This window comes from Platichthys flesus, chromosome 19 (assembly GCF_949316205.1).
Source record: "Platichthys flesus chromosome 19, fPlaFle2.1, whole genome shotgun sequence".
In the NCBI taxonomy this organism is placed as follows: Eukaryota; Metazoa; Chordata; class Actinopteri; order Pleuronectiformes; family Pleuronectidae; genus Platichthys; species Platichthys flesus.
The window spans coordinates 3,920,685-3,939,419 of record NC_084963.1 but is presented as its reverse complement, the minus strand read 5'-3'; the positions used below and the strand labels follow the sequence as shown (position 1 = coordinate 3,939,419).

At 43.3% G+C, this 18,735-nt stretch overlaps 1 protein-coding gene across 1 annotated transcript in view; it reads left to right on the top strand.

The window, feature by feature from the left end:
• Window positions 1–18,735, top strand: part of igsf9a (immunoglobulin superfamily, member 9a) — a 51,852-nt gene that overhangs the window by 6,739 nt on the left and 26,378 nt on the right. The window contains exons 2-7 of the mRNA XM_062412377.1: window positions 1,526–1,620; window positions 1,733–1,936; window positions 9,241–9,387; window positions 11,837–11,985; window positions 12,697–12,808; window positions 14,986–15,127. Coding sequence (XP_062268361.1) covers window positions 1,560–1,620; window positions 1,733–1,936; window positions 9,241–9,387; window positions 11,837–11,985; window positions 12,697–12,808; window positions 14,986–15,127 — 815 coding nt within the window. The 5' untranslated portion in view covers window positions 1,526–1,559. The remainder of the gene's footprint in view (window positions 1–1,525; window positions 1,621–1,732; window positions 1,937–9,240; window positions 9,388–11,836; window positions 11,986–12,696; window positions 12,809–14,985; window positions 15,128–18,735) is intronic.

Genomic DNA, 18,735 nt, shown 5'->3' with positions numbered 1-18,735 from the left:
ATCATTAATGTGACCATCATCCATTAAACTCTACCTTTTTATTTATAATAGACTTTTCATCTCGTGTTTAGAAACAAATAATACGTCAATAAATTAACTGGGTTGGAAAACTTTACATTTATCTGAGAAAACCTGGATGATGAGCATCCAACTCAGTTTCATCAGTGTCAATCAGTAATTTCTATTTCTATGGTCACAATGGCTGTGGTTCAGCCAACGTTAACCCACATAAGCTCTTGACTGAAAGCATCTCCGTCTCTTATCTGCCATGTGTTTGTTTTAGCGGGTGAGCAGCCGTGTTTAGCACGCGCCTGTAGTATCAGTCGATGATAAGGAGTAACCTTTGCTCTCTGGGTGTAGTAGACGTGAATGAGCTCAGTGAGATGTGGGCTTTAAAGAGAGTTAGGTGAGGCCGGTCGTGTTTATTATGGACCTGGAAACACTCAGTATCCTGTCAAACTGGACCTATAGCAGCAACTGGGGCAGAACCAGCGACTCCAGATGGGAAATGTTGAAATATCTTAAGCTTAAAATCAATGTATTGAGGACAATTATCATTTGTGACCAGAGGAGGGATGGGATGCCCGATACAGACGTTTGAAAACTGTGTTGAGATTGGGAAGCAATTCTTTTCAAGGCCCGAGGCTCTTATTGTGAAAAAGGAGACAGGAAGGACTTGTGTTAAGCTTGTGATGATTGGCTGAGAAAGATGTTACATGAGAAGAGACGCGTAAAACAGACGTGATCCATATTTTGCTATGATTATAACTGATACTACTTAGCGTCACAAAATGATGAAATTATCGTACATGATACATTATTGATTCTTCATCGTACAGGGGGGCGAGGTTATTGTACAAATACGACAATTATCTCACACCTGGAAACACGGGGCCCAACATAAATCCCCTACGTGATATCAACACAGACATTTCAAAAGTTAAACATTTTATTCAACAGTTTCTGGAGATGGATGTCAGTAAAACGCCTTTAGACAACAATCGTCATGATCCAGATCATTCATTGTCTGGATCATGATTTTAATTTTGCACTCCTTGATGCCTCGAGCCGTAACCTGTATGCCCCCCCCCCCCCCCCCCCCCCCCCGTCAGCTGGGCTTATCTCCGTCTGCCAGGGGCACGTCTCCTGGCGGCTTCAGCCGAACGCCTTCACTGATGTGCTCTAAATAAAACACTTAGATGTCACTCCACACGTGACTCTCCAAAGATTAATGTGACATTTATGACATTTACTCTCGGAAAAGGATATAGGGGTCCAAGGAGCTTTCTGGCAGCAGAGGCGGCTCTGGCCATTTGTGTAATGATATGGGACGAATTCCAGTTATTGGAAAGCTGTATTAAACCCGACAACCACCCCCCCCCCCCCTTATCTGTATAATTATGACAGAAGCAGCTGCTCTGCCGTTTGCCTTTTTAGTTTGGAAATCTGTCACACGTGGCTGCTGTCCTGCCTGCGGCCAAGAAAACTAATGTGATTGTGACAATTGTGTGTCTTTGGCCGACAGATTGAACATGCTGCAGGTTGCATGAGCGGCTGATATGGAGCCAGCGGGATCCTACATGCAGACTTTTATGGTGGTGGCAGCTTTCTGCCTCTTTTGTAAGTATCTCCAGTATATCCTCCACTGTGCACCCACCAGTATCCATGTTAATCCTTATTTTTGCATCAAAGTAAGCAACCTGAAGATAATCTGTCATACACCCCCCCCCAGCAGGGAGCGTTGAAGGTGCGAGGCCGGAAGTGCGAGGAAAGGCTGGAGGCGATGTGGAGCTCGGGTGCAGCTTTCCTCCATCATTCCCGATCGCTGTGTCCTCTGCGTCCCTGCATGTGGTGGAGTGGGTTCGACAGGGACTCGACATCCCCGTCCTCATCAAATTTGGATCCTACGTGCCTCGGGTCCATCCGCAGTATGAGGGTGAGCCTCTACGATCCCATTACATCCTCCCACTGACGACTGGGATGTGCCCATTGTCCTTTCTGTTCACTGATGGCTCTGAGTGGATTATAATTGCGGTGAATTGTTAACTGGAGTCTTTTTATATGCTGTGATACCGTTTAACTGCGTTTGAACATTTGTACATTTTTATGCATTTCCCCCTTGCTCTTACCATTTAAGGCATTTTAACTCGCTGGATAAACCAGACTGTTTGACCACTATTACCAGTAAGTAATTTCATATCATAGTAGAAACATCTGTTTTTGGCTGGTAAGCAAAAAATTCACAATTATGGATACCGGCACAGTGGTACAGTGGACAGCAGCTGACAGCAGGCAGGTTGTGACTCTATACCTAATGGCCTGTCTGTGTTTGCATGTGTCTGCGTGGGTTTTCTCTGCTTAACTGCAGCTTCCTCCCACATTCCAAACACATGCATCTCAGGATAATTGGCGATTATGTGAATGTGGGTGTGAATGGTCTTTTTTTTCTTTCTTTCTGTGTCTCAGCCACGCAAACACACTGGCAACCAATTCGTCACTTGGCGAATGTCAGGTGGAACCGGCTCCAGCCTCAAACCCTCCAATCATGGCTGATATAGATAATGGACGGTTATATCAGCTGGATCTCCAAGCACATGCTCACGTGTTTTAAATTAAATACATTAACAGTACTCCACAATATTCTGTGGAAGTGTAGAAGTCCCAAACAATACCACCAAGACGGCCAGCAGCTTCCAGCATGCGGTTGTGTGGACGTCACCTGGTGAATATGACAATGCCTCGATTGAAACTTCTCACCAACTGTCCCATTGGCTGCCATAAATAAATTACGTGGCGTTTGAATTCCCCTGACGTTTGTGGTCCCATGACCCGTTCTTCATCACCTGTACGCAGTTGACATTTTGTGGGTTGTGAGGACAATCTCCCCACAGCTCTTGTCCATCTTGAAAATATGAATAATGTGTGCTGTTATGCTCCAGCCCCGAGTGCCCACCACTGGAAGAATGTAACCAGTATATCTGGGTCCTGGGAGTCTATTCAGCACCACACCTTGACGGCCTTTCAAACCGGCCACAGTGGGAGCCACTTTTTTTTTTTCTTAAAGGAGCTGAAACTCTCACGTTGCATCATCGTGCATTGTGCTTATTCTGCCCACAGCACTGAGAACAAAGAGAGTCTGAGGGGAGAGGGATCCTCAACGGACCGAGAACACCGCTGTGTAGCTTCTGTTATCCTTTAAAGTCACAAACAATGGGACTAATGTGAACAGAAAGGAATCGTGTCTGCGTGGCTCAGATCCTCCTCCTCCTCTTCTCCGCCAGAGTCGTCTTCTTTTCCTTTGCCCGAGGTTCGGTCTATATCGAATCTGCAAGAGTAAAAAAAATAATCAGCCAGTTAAACATTCATGAGCTTCCAAGTGCCAAGTAGTTAATATTGTCATTAACTCTCGGCCGCTGGTAGATAATAGATATCAGCAACATGCCATCTAATAACTCCTGCTAAAGCAATTAGCGATTTAACCTCATAAACCCTTATTACCCTCTGTTGCATCAGTCTCTGCAGACTCGTGCTGTTCAGCCGACCGTTGTTTAAACCCCATGGTTTTAAATTCTACTGGCAAATCAAATTTGACAGGTGGATTTTTAGGGAAATGTGTTTAAACATGACGAACCAGACATCCTGTTCGAGGGAGCTTTAACCAGCTGAGGAAGTGAAAGGGTGAGAATGTGGAAATATATAATATAATGTAGTGCTTTGGTACATATTTTAGTTTCCTGCCTGTTTTTGAAGACGATGCTTTGTTGTGAAAGTAAGACGGGAGCGATTCCACAGCAACACACTGGAAACGTGATTTCTCCACAGACGTGGGTGTTGACAGTTTAATCACAAAAACTATAAATGTTTGAAAAGCCGACTCACCACAGTGACCCTCTAGTAGCCACCGCAGAGACTCCGTCCACCTGTGATCAATTCACACATCTCCAAAAAGTGTCAGAAATGTCTCCGAGCTTCCCAGAGAAGGATTTCTGTCCAAAAGAGGAGGTTTTAATTTCACATTGACCTCGGAAAGAGCAACTGAGGATTGATGGATTAATCAAAACCGGACATGTTTATTAGCTGAAGCCCTAATAACAATAATATAGAGACAATATGTTTTTTCCATAATGGGAAAATATGCTTCTTTAATGATAGGGTGTTATCCCATAATTGTCTTATTGTCGACAAATCCCATGACAAGACAAAAAACAACATTTAATCTCAACACTTTCCTGCTATTCCCTTTTCTGACTGAAGACACAGACTTTTAAAAATAAAGTTTAGTTCTCTAGTTTATATTTTAATCCAACTTTATCAAACAAGAGCAAAATTATGCATATTTTTTGTGGATTCTCTCCACGGCTGAGTTCATATTTGGTCTGTTACTGACTTTTCACAGCCTCAGGATAATAAGTGCTGGTGACTCAGTGATGTGTTTTTAATGGGTTTCAAAAAACAATAGAGCTTTATTACCCAGGTGAAGTAGATATTTGATATCACGCGTTGTTTCCACACAGTTTTGTCTAATTCCTGATTGATTAAAGCCCACGCTGGTTCATTTCTATTATTATTTTGATTATTATCTACATATCTGACATGAAATCTAAGAAAAATGTATGGTATGACAGATTCCTTGGTTGAGTGACGTCCAGTAAAGAGCTGCAATCAGTGCATTGAGGTGTGTGTTTGTTTGTGGAAGGACCAGTCGGTGCTCTCGGCCGAGCGGAGGTCTTTCTCATTTGATTCTGGTGCCGCTCCCTCGCCGAGGCCGCGCAACGAAATACGACACAGACATTTACATAGCAATAAAGTCAGGGTGAACCTTGGCGGATGAATTATCATTAGTGGGAGGGGTGCGGACTTTAATTCCAGCCCGGGCTCATAAAAGACTGTGGCCTTTTGTCGCCGACTCCAAAGACCATCCCTCAACACACAATGATGTCACAGCTCATTACACTGGTTGCTACTTTCAGAGGAAGCCGGAGAAAAAAGCCTAAAATTAGCCACTGCTCTCCGTCCCATGAATTACAGTTTCTGTGCACTTCACCTGAACTTAAAGCATCCTGCACAGAAAAGTCCCTTTTTGTTATAAAACAGGTTTGCTAATCACATGCGTCTCCGATGACAAACAGAAAAGTTGCTGTTCTCTGTGAAACACAAAAGGTTTGGAGGAGAAGAAGCTGCTTTGTCCAGTCGGATGCCGATTGGACGCGATTTATCTCAGGTGCTGGCTGGTGTGGGAGCAACAGGTGCAGCATGGGAAACTGGAAACAGGGAGGGAACGACTGGTGTGGATTTCACCTCCTCTTCTCGGATGACTCAACAGTTTGTCTTCAGGACGTCAAGTGTGAATGTGCGCGGCTCATTTTGTTTCCCCTCCACCGTTCCTCCCTCTTTTCCACGTTAAATGGGTGAAATACACTTTCAGAATTGATCTTTTTCTGACTGCCGGCTATGCCCTCCATCAATAGTCTTTGTGCTTGATCTTGCGTGTAGCTCCACAAAGTGCGGGATACATTAGATTTCCTTTCGGATTGCTCCCCGGAGAGCGTAGAGAGCTAAAAGGGTTTAAATGTATTTGTTGTAATAGAGCAGTAAAGATCTGAGGATTAGCGTCTGCTCTGTGCGCAGGATAGAAAATCCCTCCGCACCCGTACAGCTGCCTACTGCATAAAAAAAAGTAAATACAGCTGTGGAAATGAAATGTTTCCGTGTAAATCCCATCACAATCAATATGTTTCCTCCTCCACAACAGGCGGTTTGCACTGGGAGTCCTCGTGTCTGTAAGTATCAGCCTCAACGTCTGATAACGACACAGCTCTCAATTCAAATTTCAAACGATGACACTGTAATAGATCAACACGCAGCGAGGAGTGAAACTAAAGCTGCTTCTTTCTCCTCGCTGAAACCCGACTGCCTGTGCGCCGCCTGCCAAGAGCTGACGACATCTCTGAGGCCGTGTTGGGCCCGTGCCCGTGAACATCACGCTCCCGGGGACATAAACGCCCAGGTCGAGCAAAATGGTATTGATATTAGATAATTTTTCATACGGAGCCCTGTCAAACCAAACACATCCAAAAAGAAAAATCCCCCTCTCCCCGGAAGATGTTTCTTTATCATTTAAAAACTTGATTCCCAAAATGCTACAGATCAATTTTAGGGGAAAGAAAATCAATATCTCTGGTGCATCCTTCACTCTGAATAAAGCTGAGAAAATAAAACTTAGTCCATAGGCTTGTGAAGTGTATTGGGGCCATAATGAAGAGAACATTTTTAATATTCCCAGAATAAAGTTGTAGTTTACCGAGACGGAAGTCAAACTGTTCAGAAAAGCAACAACGAGAACTTATACTTGTTTGTTGTATATTGTATTTAAGCATTTGTGAAATATAAAGTGTAACTTAAGATGCTCCACATTCCTCATACTAATGAAGGTTGTCAGGCTGATCTTCTGATATCCCCCCTTGAAAATGACATCTGGCCTATTATTACAACTTTATTCTTCTAAATTGTGACTTAATCGTCTAAAAATGACTTATCAAGTAAAAATACAAGTTTTCTGTTTTCTCTTTAAGTGGTAAAATCAGTTGAATGTAAAGATAAAAGTAGTTTAAAGCATAATTTATATTTACACGGTGCTTTATATATAAAAAAAAAATTAAACTAGCAAAAGCAGTAATAACATAAAAAGTGTTTTACAGATTATAAAACATGATGGAACAGAACACGTGTTTAAGTAACTAAAGAACTAACTGATTTAATATGAGTTTAACAAAGTGTTTTTCACAGATGTGATTTCCTCCTCGAGACGCCCCGCGATCCATTTCAAATGACGTTAACACAAAGGATTTTAATTAGCGGCTCAGTTGAATGAGGATTATTTCAAAAAAAAAATCCTTGGAAAGCAATTATCTTAAAGAAGATAATGACCCACACACTTAATAATCTACTCGGCTGCAAAACATCTTTTACTTTTTAAAAGACGTTTCTGTGGGGAGTCTGCAGGCGTCTCATTTCAAACTGAAACCTTTTCATTTGTAAAGACTTTTATTTCCACTTCACCCTGAATGGTTTCGAGTTTCTCCGTCACCTGAGAGTGAAGTCAGGGACAAAGCCTTCAAGGGGGAGCGGGGGGGGGGCTTCAGTTGGGAACAGTTTGGCCAATAAATGCAAGTGTGTGTGTATTTGTGTGTGTTTGTGTGTGCGTGTGTGTGTGTGTGAAATAAGATATTGTTTTCCTTGGACGAGTCCAAAATCCACTCTTAGGCTAATTTAATGAAGTAATGGAGGTGGGGGGAGGGGTAGGGGGTGGAGCTTCTACCTGTTAACGGTATCATTTTCACGCCCTGTTGTCACCCTCTTATTTTGTTAAGTGCATCGTGATCTATGGAATAATGTTAGTCCTCGTTGGAGCCGAGCTTTTAGCTGTTTACCTTCATTCTCATCATCCTAATGCACACTCGCGGGGCAGCACATTCTTAAAGATGTCTAATAACTGAATGATGGAGAAAGTTAAGCGCAGCAAAGTTTTTTTTTTGTCGGTAACAAATGAGCTCATCCATTCTCGCCGGGGGGGGGGGGGGTTTGGGGCGTTTTTAAAGAGCAGTTCCAAGGAAATGGATTGATGGAAGTTGTTTGTTGACCTAATAGTTTGTTTGTCATACAACAAAGTTAACAAAGATGACAATAAATTCTTGGATAGGCCCCTTAGACTTATCCGCACCAATAATCAATTGGTTCCCAGTCCCAGGCCCTGTCTCTCCACTAGGTTTGGTTGACTTGGTGAAAACATCAGCTCCTCTGCAGGGTTACTAATCTGCTCCTGCCACAGGGAAGTTGAGGGAGTTTCTTCCGATCAGCCACAACAACACGTGTGAGCTGGAGCACTGATGTGCGATGATATCATCTGTGCAGCCCGACCGAGTTCTTTCACACTGAGCTGGTGGAAAGCATTTCTTTATGGAGCGGATAACAACCCTGTAGGTAACAGTTGTAATTGGGTTTTCTTGGGCAGGATGCAGGTTGAAGCGAAGGAAGGATAAAAAGGGAAGTCTGGTTATTTTACTTCCATCAACCATCCAAAACGGAATTATCCTAATTCCCCCACACTCTGTGTCTGTTTGCACACGAGAACCGACAACCTCTCGTGTTTCCTGCAAACACAAACTTGTTTTTAAACTCACGTATGCACAACACAAGCGGCGAGACACATATTGTGTGTGTTGAGAGACAAAAAGGTCCAAATCTCCCCCGTGTGCTTCAGTCTGTCTGTGCTCCAGCTCTCACACTCAATTTACCTCACATTCAAATCACTTGCAATCATGCATTTTTCACAGGCTAGCGATTTTGTCGTCAGGTCACGCTCTCTCTCCACCCCCGCCCTCTCCCTTTCCTCTCTCTGTCGACTTTCTGTCACGTTCGCACAACCTCCCTGCCTCAGCACTACCTTTCCTCTGAGGTGCGGTGCTGACCCATATCACTCAGAGCCAGTAAACATGAGGGAGGGGGGGAAAAGAGGCAGAGGGTCAAAGGGTGGGATTTTGAAACGCTCTAATCCCCCCCGAGTGTATGCTGATGTGTATTTTGCTCGACGTTAACCCCTCCCCTCTTTTCCCCTGGAGTTTTAGTCGCTCTTGGCAGCTTGGAAAAGCAAATAGGGTGTGTTATCAGCAGCAGCATGTGTAACTCCAACTTCCTGGTTTTCTTTTTGACAGTCAGGACCGTCCATCCCCGACTCAGTCCCCCTGAAATCAGAGCCTGTTCACAATTCACACTGCGTCGTGTTCGCTGTTTACATGCTTTTGATTTCAGAGCTGGTGAAGAGAGGAGACTGTGAATGTTTCAAAGCCGTCCCACGTGATGTCAGGTTACTGGACGATTGTTTGTCTGATGGTCTAATAAAGTGTGAAAACCTGACGGAGGCAGAGAGACGAGAGCTGCCGACTGCACAATATGAAAAGGTTGAGGTCGGGGGCTGTGCTCCGGCTCGAGGGAGCCGTCACCTGGCAACTGGGAGCTCACATTTCTTAGTTTGTGTGTGTGTGTGTGTGTGTTTAGCTGTTGTTTGTGTGTATGTTTTTGTGCATGTGCTCGTGTGTGTTCTTCTTCAGCACAACAAAGTCTCAGCCCTGCAACAGTTACCAACGCTCAGACACCAGAGAGTAAAACGTGGATTCAGCAGCAGCATCACCTGCAGGCGACTCTCTCTCTCACACACACTCTCTCTCTCTCTTGTTTCCACAGGGCGGGTGTCGCTGGTCCGTGTCACGTCCATGAGGCTGGAGGACCTGAGGCTGGAGGACCAGGGTTCATACGAGTGTCGGATCCTCTTACTGGATAAACCCACGGATGAGCTGCGAAACGGCACCTGGACCCGGCTCTCTGTGACCGGTGAGGGTTATGGATTTATTTTTTGTTTTTTAAAAGTGGATTAGGTTTAAGTGAATACGACCTAATCTGACGTTAAATAACATTTGATCCAGATCATGGCCCTCGTCCAGTTTGTCAATCAAAACACTGGGAATCAGGAAGGATTACTTTTACTTTTCAGTGCATAGCTCACAAAATACTACTGCTGTCAGATTTGTAGTTTTATTTTACTTATAATGCAGATTATATTATAGCAAAGCCCTTATATGGCTGCTTGTTTTCAGACAATAATAAAAAAGATCTTATATTCCGTCAAACTTTTCACTTGAATATACTTATAATTCATAGGGTCCTAAAATATGCGGGCCCCTAAAGACAAAGGGAACTTAAAATACTCCTCTCTTTTTGTGTGAGGAAATAAAACCGATACTGATACTGCAGCTATTGTGAATAATTTATCATTTTTGAAAAAGGATAAGCTTTTCTTTTTATATATATATATCCATACACTATGGAAATGGCGTTTAATCTCCGGGCCTCTGGGTGCGTGTTTCCCATGGCAGCTGCTAACTGACATTTAAGGGCTGGCGTTTGCTAGATGCCCTGTAGCTCCCGAGCACGAGCTTGATGCATGTGTTCTTCAAAGGGCTCACACAGCTTTGGCTGACTCTTTATTATTTAGCATTAGGGAGAAGCTGGTTGAAATAAGTGTATGTAGCGTGTGGAGAGTGGGAAGCTGGAAAGTTTAGCTGATCTGCTTCCACGTGGAAAGTTAAATCGGAGGCCAGATCGCTGATAGCGGAGCAGATGTCGACTTTTCGGTAGATTTAACATAGGTGTTGCATCAATCAATACGGTTTAATGAGTTTCTGACATTGTTATAATCCCATATTATCACCTGGTCCTTTGAATTTCTCGCAAAGTACCACTTCAAGATATCATTTTGTGATTTCAAATGTGTCTCCTCCAACACATTGGCATATGGTTTCAACAGCTGTTGATATTTCTGCCAAATGTGAGAGAATTAATGTAGTAAAGAATCTGCGTGAGCCCACATGAAAACAGGAATTTTTTCATGTGGGCTCACATAAGGAATAACCCAACAGGAATAAATAAATGTTCCAGACGTTTTCCCAGAGTTCATGTGTGAAAACATCTGGTGGGATCTGGGTTCACAGCCTCATGGAGCATCTTGGTCTGATTGAATGTGCACGTCCCTTGTCTCTATTGGTTCTGTAAAGCATGGCCTTACTGAGCCCAGTGAACACCGTACTTCTGACTCTTCTGTGAAATTAAACTTTTAAGAACTTTTCTCCAAACTCTTTTAAAGACGCCAGTGTCAGAACCTCTCAACGGATCGGGAAGTTCGAATGACTTCTGACTTTCATGTTTTGAAAGAACAAGCCCTGACTCTTAAAGCCGTGATTGCACTTATTGACGGGTTCCAATGATGCATCTTTTAAATAATTAATCGATATATATATATATATAATATGCATCATTGTTTTTGCTCTTTGAAGTCTATATACTATATATTTGGGGGGGGGAAACCTTTGCGGTGACTGCACACAAACATACAGAACAAAGTATCAGAGCACACAGCAGATCAAAGCTCTGGGAGACAGACTCACAAAGCTGCTCTGTGTGTGCGTCGGGTTAGAGATGAGAATTATAATAGATTATGACTTTGCACTCCAGGCCTTGGATAGAACTTCACCGACGTGCCCTGCAGGTGTGCTCTTCACATCCTATTGTTTGCGCTCTGAATAACTCACGAGATTGTCAGTGGCCTTCATGGGTTTGACGATTCAGAGCTGAACAAGCTGTACTTTGAAAAAATGACCCTCTGTTTGTGTGAAACTCTTACACATGCAAACAAGTCTTTAAGTGTTTGAGGAACCTGGAGTGTGCAGCTCTTGTAATTTCACCAGGCCTCTCCTGCAGAGCAGTGAAGCTGGAGAGTCTCCACCTGTAATTCTGATTAAACAAGGAGCCAATACTCTCAGTCCAATAAAAAGAGAAAATAATGAAGCCACTTTCTAACGCTTAATAAAAAACTCCTGGTGATTTGTTTACTTACACAGAGATACGTTTAGGACACAGGGCCCGAGAAGTAAAACAATAAAATGTTGACGAGCAAGTTATTTGTTTGCATGTGGGGGGGGCAGACGTTTAGAAGGCTCTAATGAGATCCAAGACTCCGAGTGGCACCGGCGTGTTCGTGGCTAAACGACAGAGTTTTGCAACTGACATTTTCTGCAGCCGTATACCAGACAAGGCCGAGATGCTGTGGTGTTGTATATGCATGGATAAAAGAAGGACAGAAGGGAGAGAGACAGGAGATTTATTGTCTGCTTGTCCTGCTTTTTTCTTTGTGCAGCTTGGAAGACAATGTGTTTCCTGTGGACAGTTACCTAAATATTGTCAATCTATTCCATGTAGATATTCATCTCAACGTTTTGTTCCACAGCCCCACCCACCTTCACCAAAGCCCCGCCCCCGGCAATGGAGGCTCTGGTCGGAGGTCGCCTCTCTCTTCCCTGTGTTGCCAGTGGGAACCCCCCTCCCACCATCACCTGGCTGAAAGATGGCAGTGTTATTGAGCGAATTAATTATCAGGTACGTGTGAGCTAACTGTAGGTTGTGAATGGAACTGGAATAATGATTTTCTTAAACATGTGTCTTTCTTTCCTTATCACAGCCACCACTTATTTTGTCAAAAACAAATGAAACAGTTTTTTAAGCAGCGTTTCACTCTTGTGTGAGCGAAAGGAAATCTGGCGGGTCATGAGATATTTAAACGGGCAGATCAATTCTGTTTTCGGTATTTGACCTTTTCTCTCTGATATTTTTCTCTTATTTTTTCTGAAATATTTAATAATTTGAAGCAACTGTCTGAAAGGTTAAGAGTGGAATTCACTGAGATGTGAAAAGAAAACCACAACAACAAACTATTTCAAAATGTGAAGTCACTGGATTAAACTGTTGGTTTAACCTTTAAAGGTCTTAAAATGTTTCTTATCTTTTTTATCAGGGACTTAGACTGAGATACAGGATCCAACCTGAACTCGTGAAGTACCAGCAGTAAAGACGACTTGTACTTTGCACCAGTGCAAATGTAGTAAAATCAAGATTTACATATTTAAAACATCAACATTTATCATTAAAGAGACAAAATTGGCAGATTTGAATCCATGATGTCTATGGTGTAGCTTCACAAACACAGTAACACACATGTTCACATCTGTCGGCCTCACAATAGCTGTTGGGTTAGATAGTATCTATAATACACGTGTGTCTCCATGTTCTATATCTATGTACTTTTACCAGGACGGAGCCTTATCTCTCGGAGCAGTGAGCGTGCAGTCAGTGGGTCGGTACACCTGCCACGCCTCCAACTCTGAGGGAAACAGGACCCGGGTGACTGAAGTGAAGGTCAAAGGTCGGTTGTTGCCTGTCTGCTTGAGCGTCCGTGTGTGTGTGTGTGTGTCTTCCTGCCCGTCTGTCCATATGTCTGCTTGTTTGTCTGTCTGCCGCCCTGCCTGTGTGTCTGTCTGTGTGTCTGTCTGTCAGCTTGTGTGTCTGTCATTCCCCTCAGTCTCTGTGTTGTCTGCCCCTGCCCGCCTGACTCGGAGCCGCTGTGATTTACATCCCTGTTTCTCCCTCTTGCATCATATGACAGAGCGGTAATGGAAAACTCAAACTGAATTAAACTCCCTCCCCGTCCCTGTGAAGATAACACTGATCTTATGATACCAGACAAGAGATCATGTGGGGGGGGGGGGGGCTCGTTAGGCGGCTGTCGTTCATTCATGAAATTCACATAATTATTATTTTGATTTCCAAGAGTGTTTCTTTTGAATGGAAGTGCCACATGTCCCTCGTGGTATTTGGTGAATAGAAATCTCAACAACAAGATTAAACATTTTGTATGCCTCCGTGTTGATGCATCATGTTTTTGGATTTGCCAGTCCTTCCCAATTCTTGTGAACACGATGTCTCGGGAACCCCTTGAGGGAGACTCTTGAAATACGGTGCAAACGTTCAGTTGGACTCAAGGATGAACTCTTATAAAGTCAAAGGTCAAGGGCGCTGTGAGCAAAATACGTTTTCACAGAAACACATTTGGGATAAACGTTAACCTGGAAACAAGATGAACTGATTTGATTTTGGTGGATAAAGGTCGAAGATCATGTTCTTGTGAATGTGACATATCAGAAACATCTGCAGGGAATTTCTTAACATCTGGTAAAATTTAGTGGTCAAAGGTCAATGTCATGGTGGCTTCAAATCTGGACCAGTTGTCATTTGTACCAGATGAATTGATTAGATTTCAGTGGTCAAAGTGACTCCACATGCATCTGGTAAAGAAAAGGATTTTGAAGCAGCTCTGGTTGGTGGAGTCGTACAAGTTGCAAGTCGGTAATTCTAGTTTCTAATATCCACAGTTCCTAATAGACTCATGACACATTCACAGAAGTGTGTGGTTGCATATAAATACTTGTAGAATGTAGAAACATGCTGCTGTGGATCACCGGATTACACCGACACGCCTCTGCATCATATATTTCTGACTTCTTCCTCCACTCCTACTCGTCCTCCTACTGTTTCCTCCACAGAGAGCGTGGTGCATTGGGTGTGGGGGGGTATTTTAGCACCTTCCGTTTTTTCCACTTCATTTTTGGAATCTCACAGTCTCGGTGGTCAGATTTTGAATTATCGTGAGTACACACTGCTCTAATACACCTTTCATTCCAAGTCACATTATCTGAGCTTTAGTTGTGCGGTTCCCCGGTCGTGCCACACGCACAGATTACCAGCCGACTAATGGCTCATCTGGATGGAGTCTGCAAAAACCGCCTGAACCCCTCAGCTGTCACTCGGGCATAAATATACATGGGATGTTCCCGATTAAAAACCTGATCAGTAACGACTGCTGCGGAGATCATGTGGTTATTAATACACAACACATGTGGCGTGACGAGACTCCTTTATTAGCTCTTTGCCGAACGTGCACGTGTGTGCGGTCGGCACGGCGGGGGGGGGGGGCGTGATGGATGTGACATCCGCATGAGGATGACTTATGAGAGCCGTTTATTTGACAGCACAGAATCTCAGGGATCTCTCTAATCTAGAAAATAGAAAATACTCTGGAGACCACAGCTTTTGATAGTTTTTAAAACTCTCTCACTCTTCGGTCAAACCCCTGATTGCCCTTTGCACTGTCGGTTCAATGCAAATATCACAACACAGTGAATTACCTGTAGCCTGAAGTGATTGACACTGCTTTTCTAATGGTTTGTATAATTCCTCAGGAGCTTTTATCCCAAAACACTTATTGTATTTATCCTAACGTGCAAAATGTTGCACTTAATTGCAACATCCTGTCAACATAGCTATTATTTTACAGTTCTTTTCATTTTTGTTCATTTTATACACATTACCTCCCGTCTGATGATTATTCAATACATTTAACAAACAACACAAAGATGTTGTTATAATAATAATCCACATAATTATGATCCATCATGTGCATCTCCTTCATAAAGCCGACTCTAAACTTTAAAGTCAAACTAATTCAATTTCTGATTGTGTAGTAACTTCCCTCTCTCTCTCTAGGTCCCCCCGTCATTGTCGTTCCTCCCAGAAGCGCGTCTCTCAACATGTCCCAGAATGCACTTCTGCGCTGCCAGGCGGTGGCCGACCCCCCCAACATGACCTACGTGTGGCAGAGAGGAGGAGAAAACGTCCATCACATCGAGTGAGTGTCCGACGCTGCTCTTTGTTCTCGAAGCGTTGCCTCGTGAACCGTTTGATGTTTGGAGTTGAAACCTGGAGCAGGTGGAGTGAAACGCTGCCTTTGTGTGCGTGGGAGGTTTTTATTCCTAAAGATCGTGGCACCATAACAGCGGTTTCACATCATTCAAACCCAGCTTTGCACTTTTTATACAAAACATTCACAGAGAGGTGAAATAGATCAAAAGAAGAAAAGAATTGTGACATTTTCAAAGGGAAATCAGTTTGATGATCAGTCAGATTAAGACGTGAATACAAAGATTTTATATCTTGTATCTCTTACCTCAACCAAGGCTAATGCAACCGTGTATAAATCCTGGATCCACTCAAAGATGTTTGTGGTAATAAGTCCAGTAGTGTTTACATAATCCTGCTAACAAACAAACAAACGGGAATAGAAACATACCTTCCTTTGTGGACTCAGAACTAAAAGGGAAAAGGCCCAAAGGGAAGAATCATATTTGTATGTTTTAACTTCATATAGTTGTCTTGTGTTTTATCTATTTATTGATCTTAAGTGTTTCCATTGTGGTAAAAAAACGCTTATTTTTCGAGATGGAGATCTTCCTCAGCTCATGCTCACACCCCTCGAAAAACTTTTGTGAAAATACTTTCCACGCCCAATTACTCAGCTCCTCTCAAAGATGACAGTCCCTGGAATATGTGAGAGAGCTTTTTTCATCAGGATGTGTGGAGGATATGTAACTGGTGTGATTGCGTCTGAGCAGAAAAATCTCCCGCTGAGTTTTGTGAAAGGCAAATGGACCCATTTCCTCCCGAGTTCCTCTGGAGGTCACGTCTGAGTACGGCTCATGAAAATCAGCCTCAGTCGACTTAAGAATTAACAGATGTGACATTTCTCAAAAGCCTGTCTGACAGTTGCTCACGTGTTGACGACAAATGGTGGATTTTTCCAGTACAGTTGACGTGGAGTGTGTGAGTAGAGCGTCCTCAGGAAACCGGAGCGACCGCCGTCTTTGCTGCAGGTCATCAGCACATGATGTTGAACTGCTCTGAATAAAGCTTCTCAAACTTCTGCTGACTGACAGAGCGTCTGCCCCGCTTCAGGTGGACGTCCACACGAGGAGCACAGAAGAAACACAATTTACAGTCATTTGACTCAAACCCATGAATTCTACATCTTATACTGTTCCTCAATAATTCATCAAACTCTGAAAAAGGCTCCTCCATGCATGTTCTCAGCTGTGAGTTTGCAATTTCATTTTTATACTTTGCACTGAAATAGCAACACTTAGCTGGAGACGGTAGAAAACTCCACAGAGACGCCGAGGCTCCTCCGGGAGATTCTCACTGCTCTGTGTTTTTGTTATTCACGAGCGCTACCCCCCCACCCCCACCCCCCCCAGGGAGCGTCTCAGGTGATTCCTGCTGTGGTGGCCGACGTTTGCATAGATAGAGCGGCACAACCATATTAATCAAACTGTACAACTGGAATAGCACTCAGCAGAGCACATATAACAGTCCCCGTAAATAAAAACTGTACACACTCATAAATCTCAGTCCCCTAAATGTTTTATTATTAATTAGTCTACTGGGAAATTGGTGAAAATGACAAAAAATCTATTTTAAAGAGCAAAAATAATTCCTTGATCTGCCCCCTGATCTGGATCTGCACTATATCGTTCTGCATACTTCGCTCATTCATTACACATCCTTCCAGCTACCTTCGTGCAATCCTTTGTGTAGCTTTTGTGTACTCATGCAAACTAGCAAACAACCAGTCGCTCCCCCACTGACAGTCAGACCTCATGGTTTCACCTTTAGTTGTGCACATACGCTACCCTGTTTGTGAGCGTGCACGTGCAACCCATGCTGCAATACTTAGATTGAATTAATTCAGTTTAGGTTCACGCAAATGTAATTTTTGTGTAATCCTGCTAATTTACAGATGAACAAATGAAACAAACGAGGTTCTATTTTCATTCCTGTATCATATCGATGAAATAAATCTGGCAAATTAAGAAGACTGATATTAATGAGTGTGTGCAATTTGGTTCAGATCCAAAATAAAACTCAGCATCTCGTGGATTTAAATGTGGTTTCATAGACGATAAAGCCTTTTGTCTGCTTCTGTGGCGTAACAATAAACGACTCAAAACCTGTAACTACCACCGGTGTGTAGCTGTGATCATGTGGAGTCACTTGGGGAATTCACAGTTTATATATAAACTGTTTTCAAATGAATGTCACACCAAGCTTTTTAAACCGCTGGGTCTTGGCAGAGGTAAACGCTCCACTGAGTGCCACTCAAGGTGATTTATGATATAAATAGTTTTCTTTCTTTTTGGCTGCACACATTACTCTGAAAGGCCAGAGCTGCTGTGATGGTGGAGGATTCCAGTGCAGGAGGTGCAGGAGGAGTCCGGATCTCCCGCCCACAGTGCCGAGTCAGGCAGGTTTGGTTTATAGTGGACTCTAAATTGCCCGTAGGTGTGAATGTGTGCCTGGTGGGTTGTTTGTCTCCATATGTCAGACCTGTGATAGTCTGGCAACCCGCCCGGGGTGTGTAACTCCGCCTCTTGCCTGGCGTCAGCTGGGATTGGCTCCAGCACCCCTGCGACCCCCCTGAGGATAAGTGGTGTGGCTAATGGGTAATGGAAGTAATCAGGCCTGAGCGTGATGAGAGGAAGCTTTATTTCTCCGGGAGAGTGAGAGCTGTGCATCAGCAAATATTCCTGAGATAATAAAAGGTGGATTTCTTCCTTCTCTTGCAGCCTGTGATGTGAAATTCAATCAGAATAAATAAGAAAACGTAGAGACCAAGGTTCGTAGCTCGGGGGGTTGACATTTTGTCAGGAGAGTGCGGTTTCTCTCTTTGGATGTTTGCAATTCTTAAGTGGAGTAACGGAACCATGAGAACAGACGTAGGATCATATGAACATGTTTATTTCCCCGGTGGAAACAGTGGAGGCTGAGTGCCTGCTGCTGAAGTAGGAGCTTGGTAATAAGGATAAAATATGCTCATGTTATGTGTTATTATATATTACGGTGTTGACGTTATAGATCAACATAATACTTTCTTTCAACATCAGCACAATGTGTAAATAAGAGTGAAATAGAGTTCATGTCCACACCAACTGTCTCCTTATGAAACCACGATTAAATTCCCTAGATCTTGATTTTTTATTTGTATCTGCAGCATACACGTATAAATATCCGACCCCTACGACATGTCTGTATTGTTTTATGAATATAAATGAAGTATTATTTAGGAAAATCTAAAGAAAATGGTAAAAAAATGACCCAATCGCAATATGAAAGCAAATGCAAAAAGATTCCTGGATCTGCCCCCTGATCTGGATCCACGATGAAACTTAATGGGTTCTCCCCTGACCTACACCTCAACCTTATTATTAAGCTTTGTGGAAATCCATCCTGTAGTTTTTTGCATAATTGGAAACTCAAATCTTTATATATTGGCCAACACAGGTCCAATCCAGTTACATCTCGGAGTAACAGCACCAGCTTAACACCTTGTTTCTTCCTGACCTCCAGTGGAAGTACTTCCCTCGTTGCTGCAGTGATGTGGAAGTGAACCCAGAGGGAGGTTTC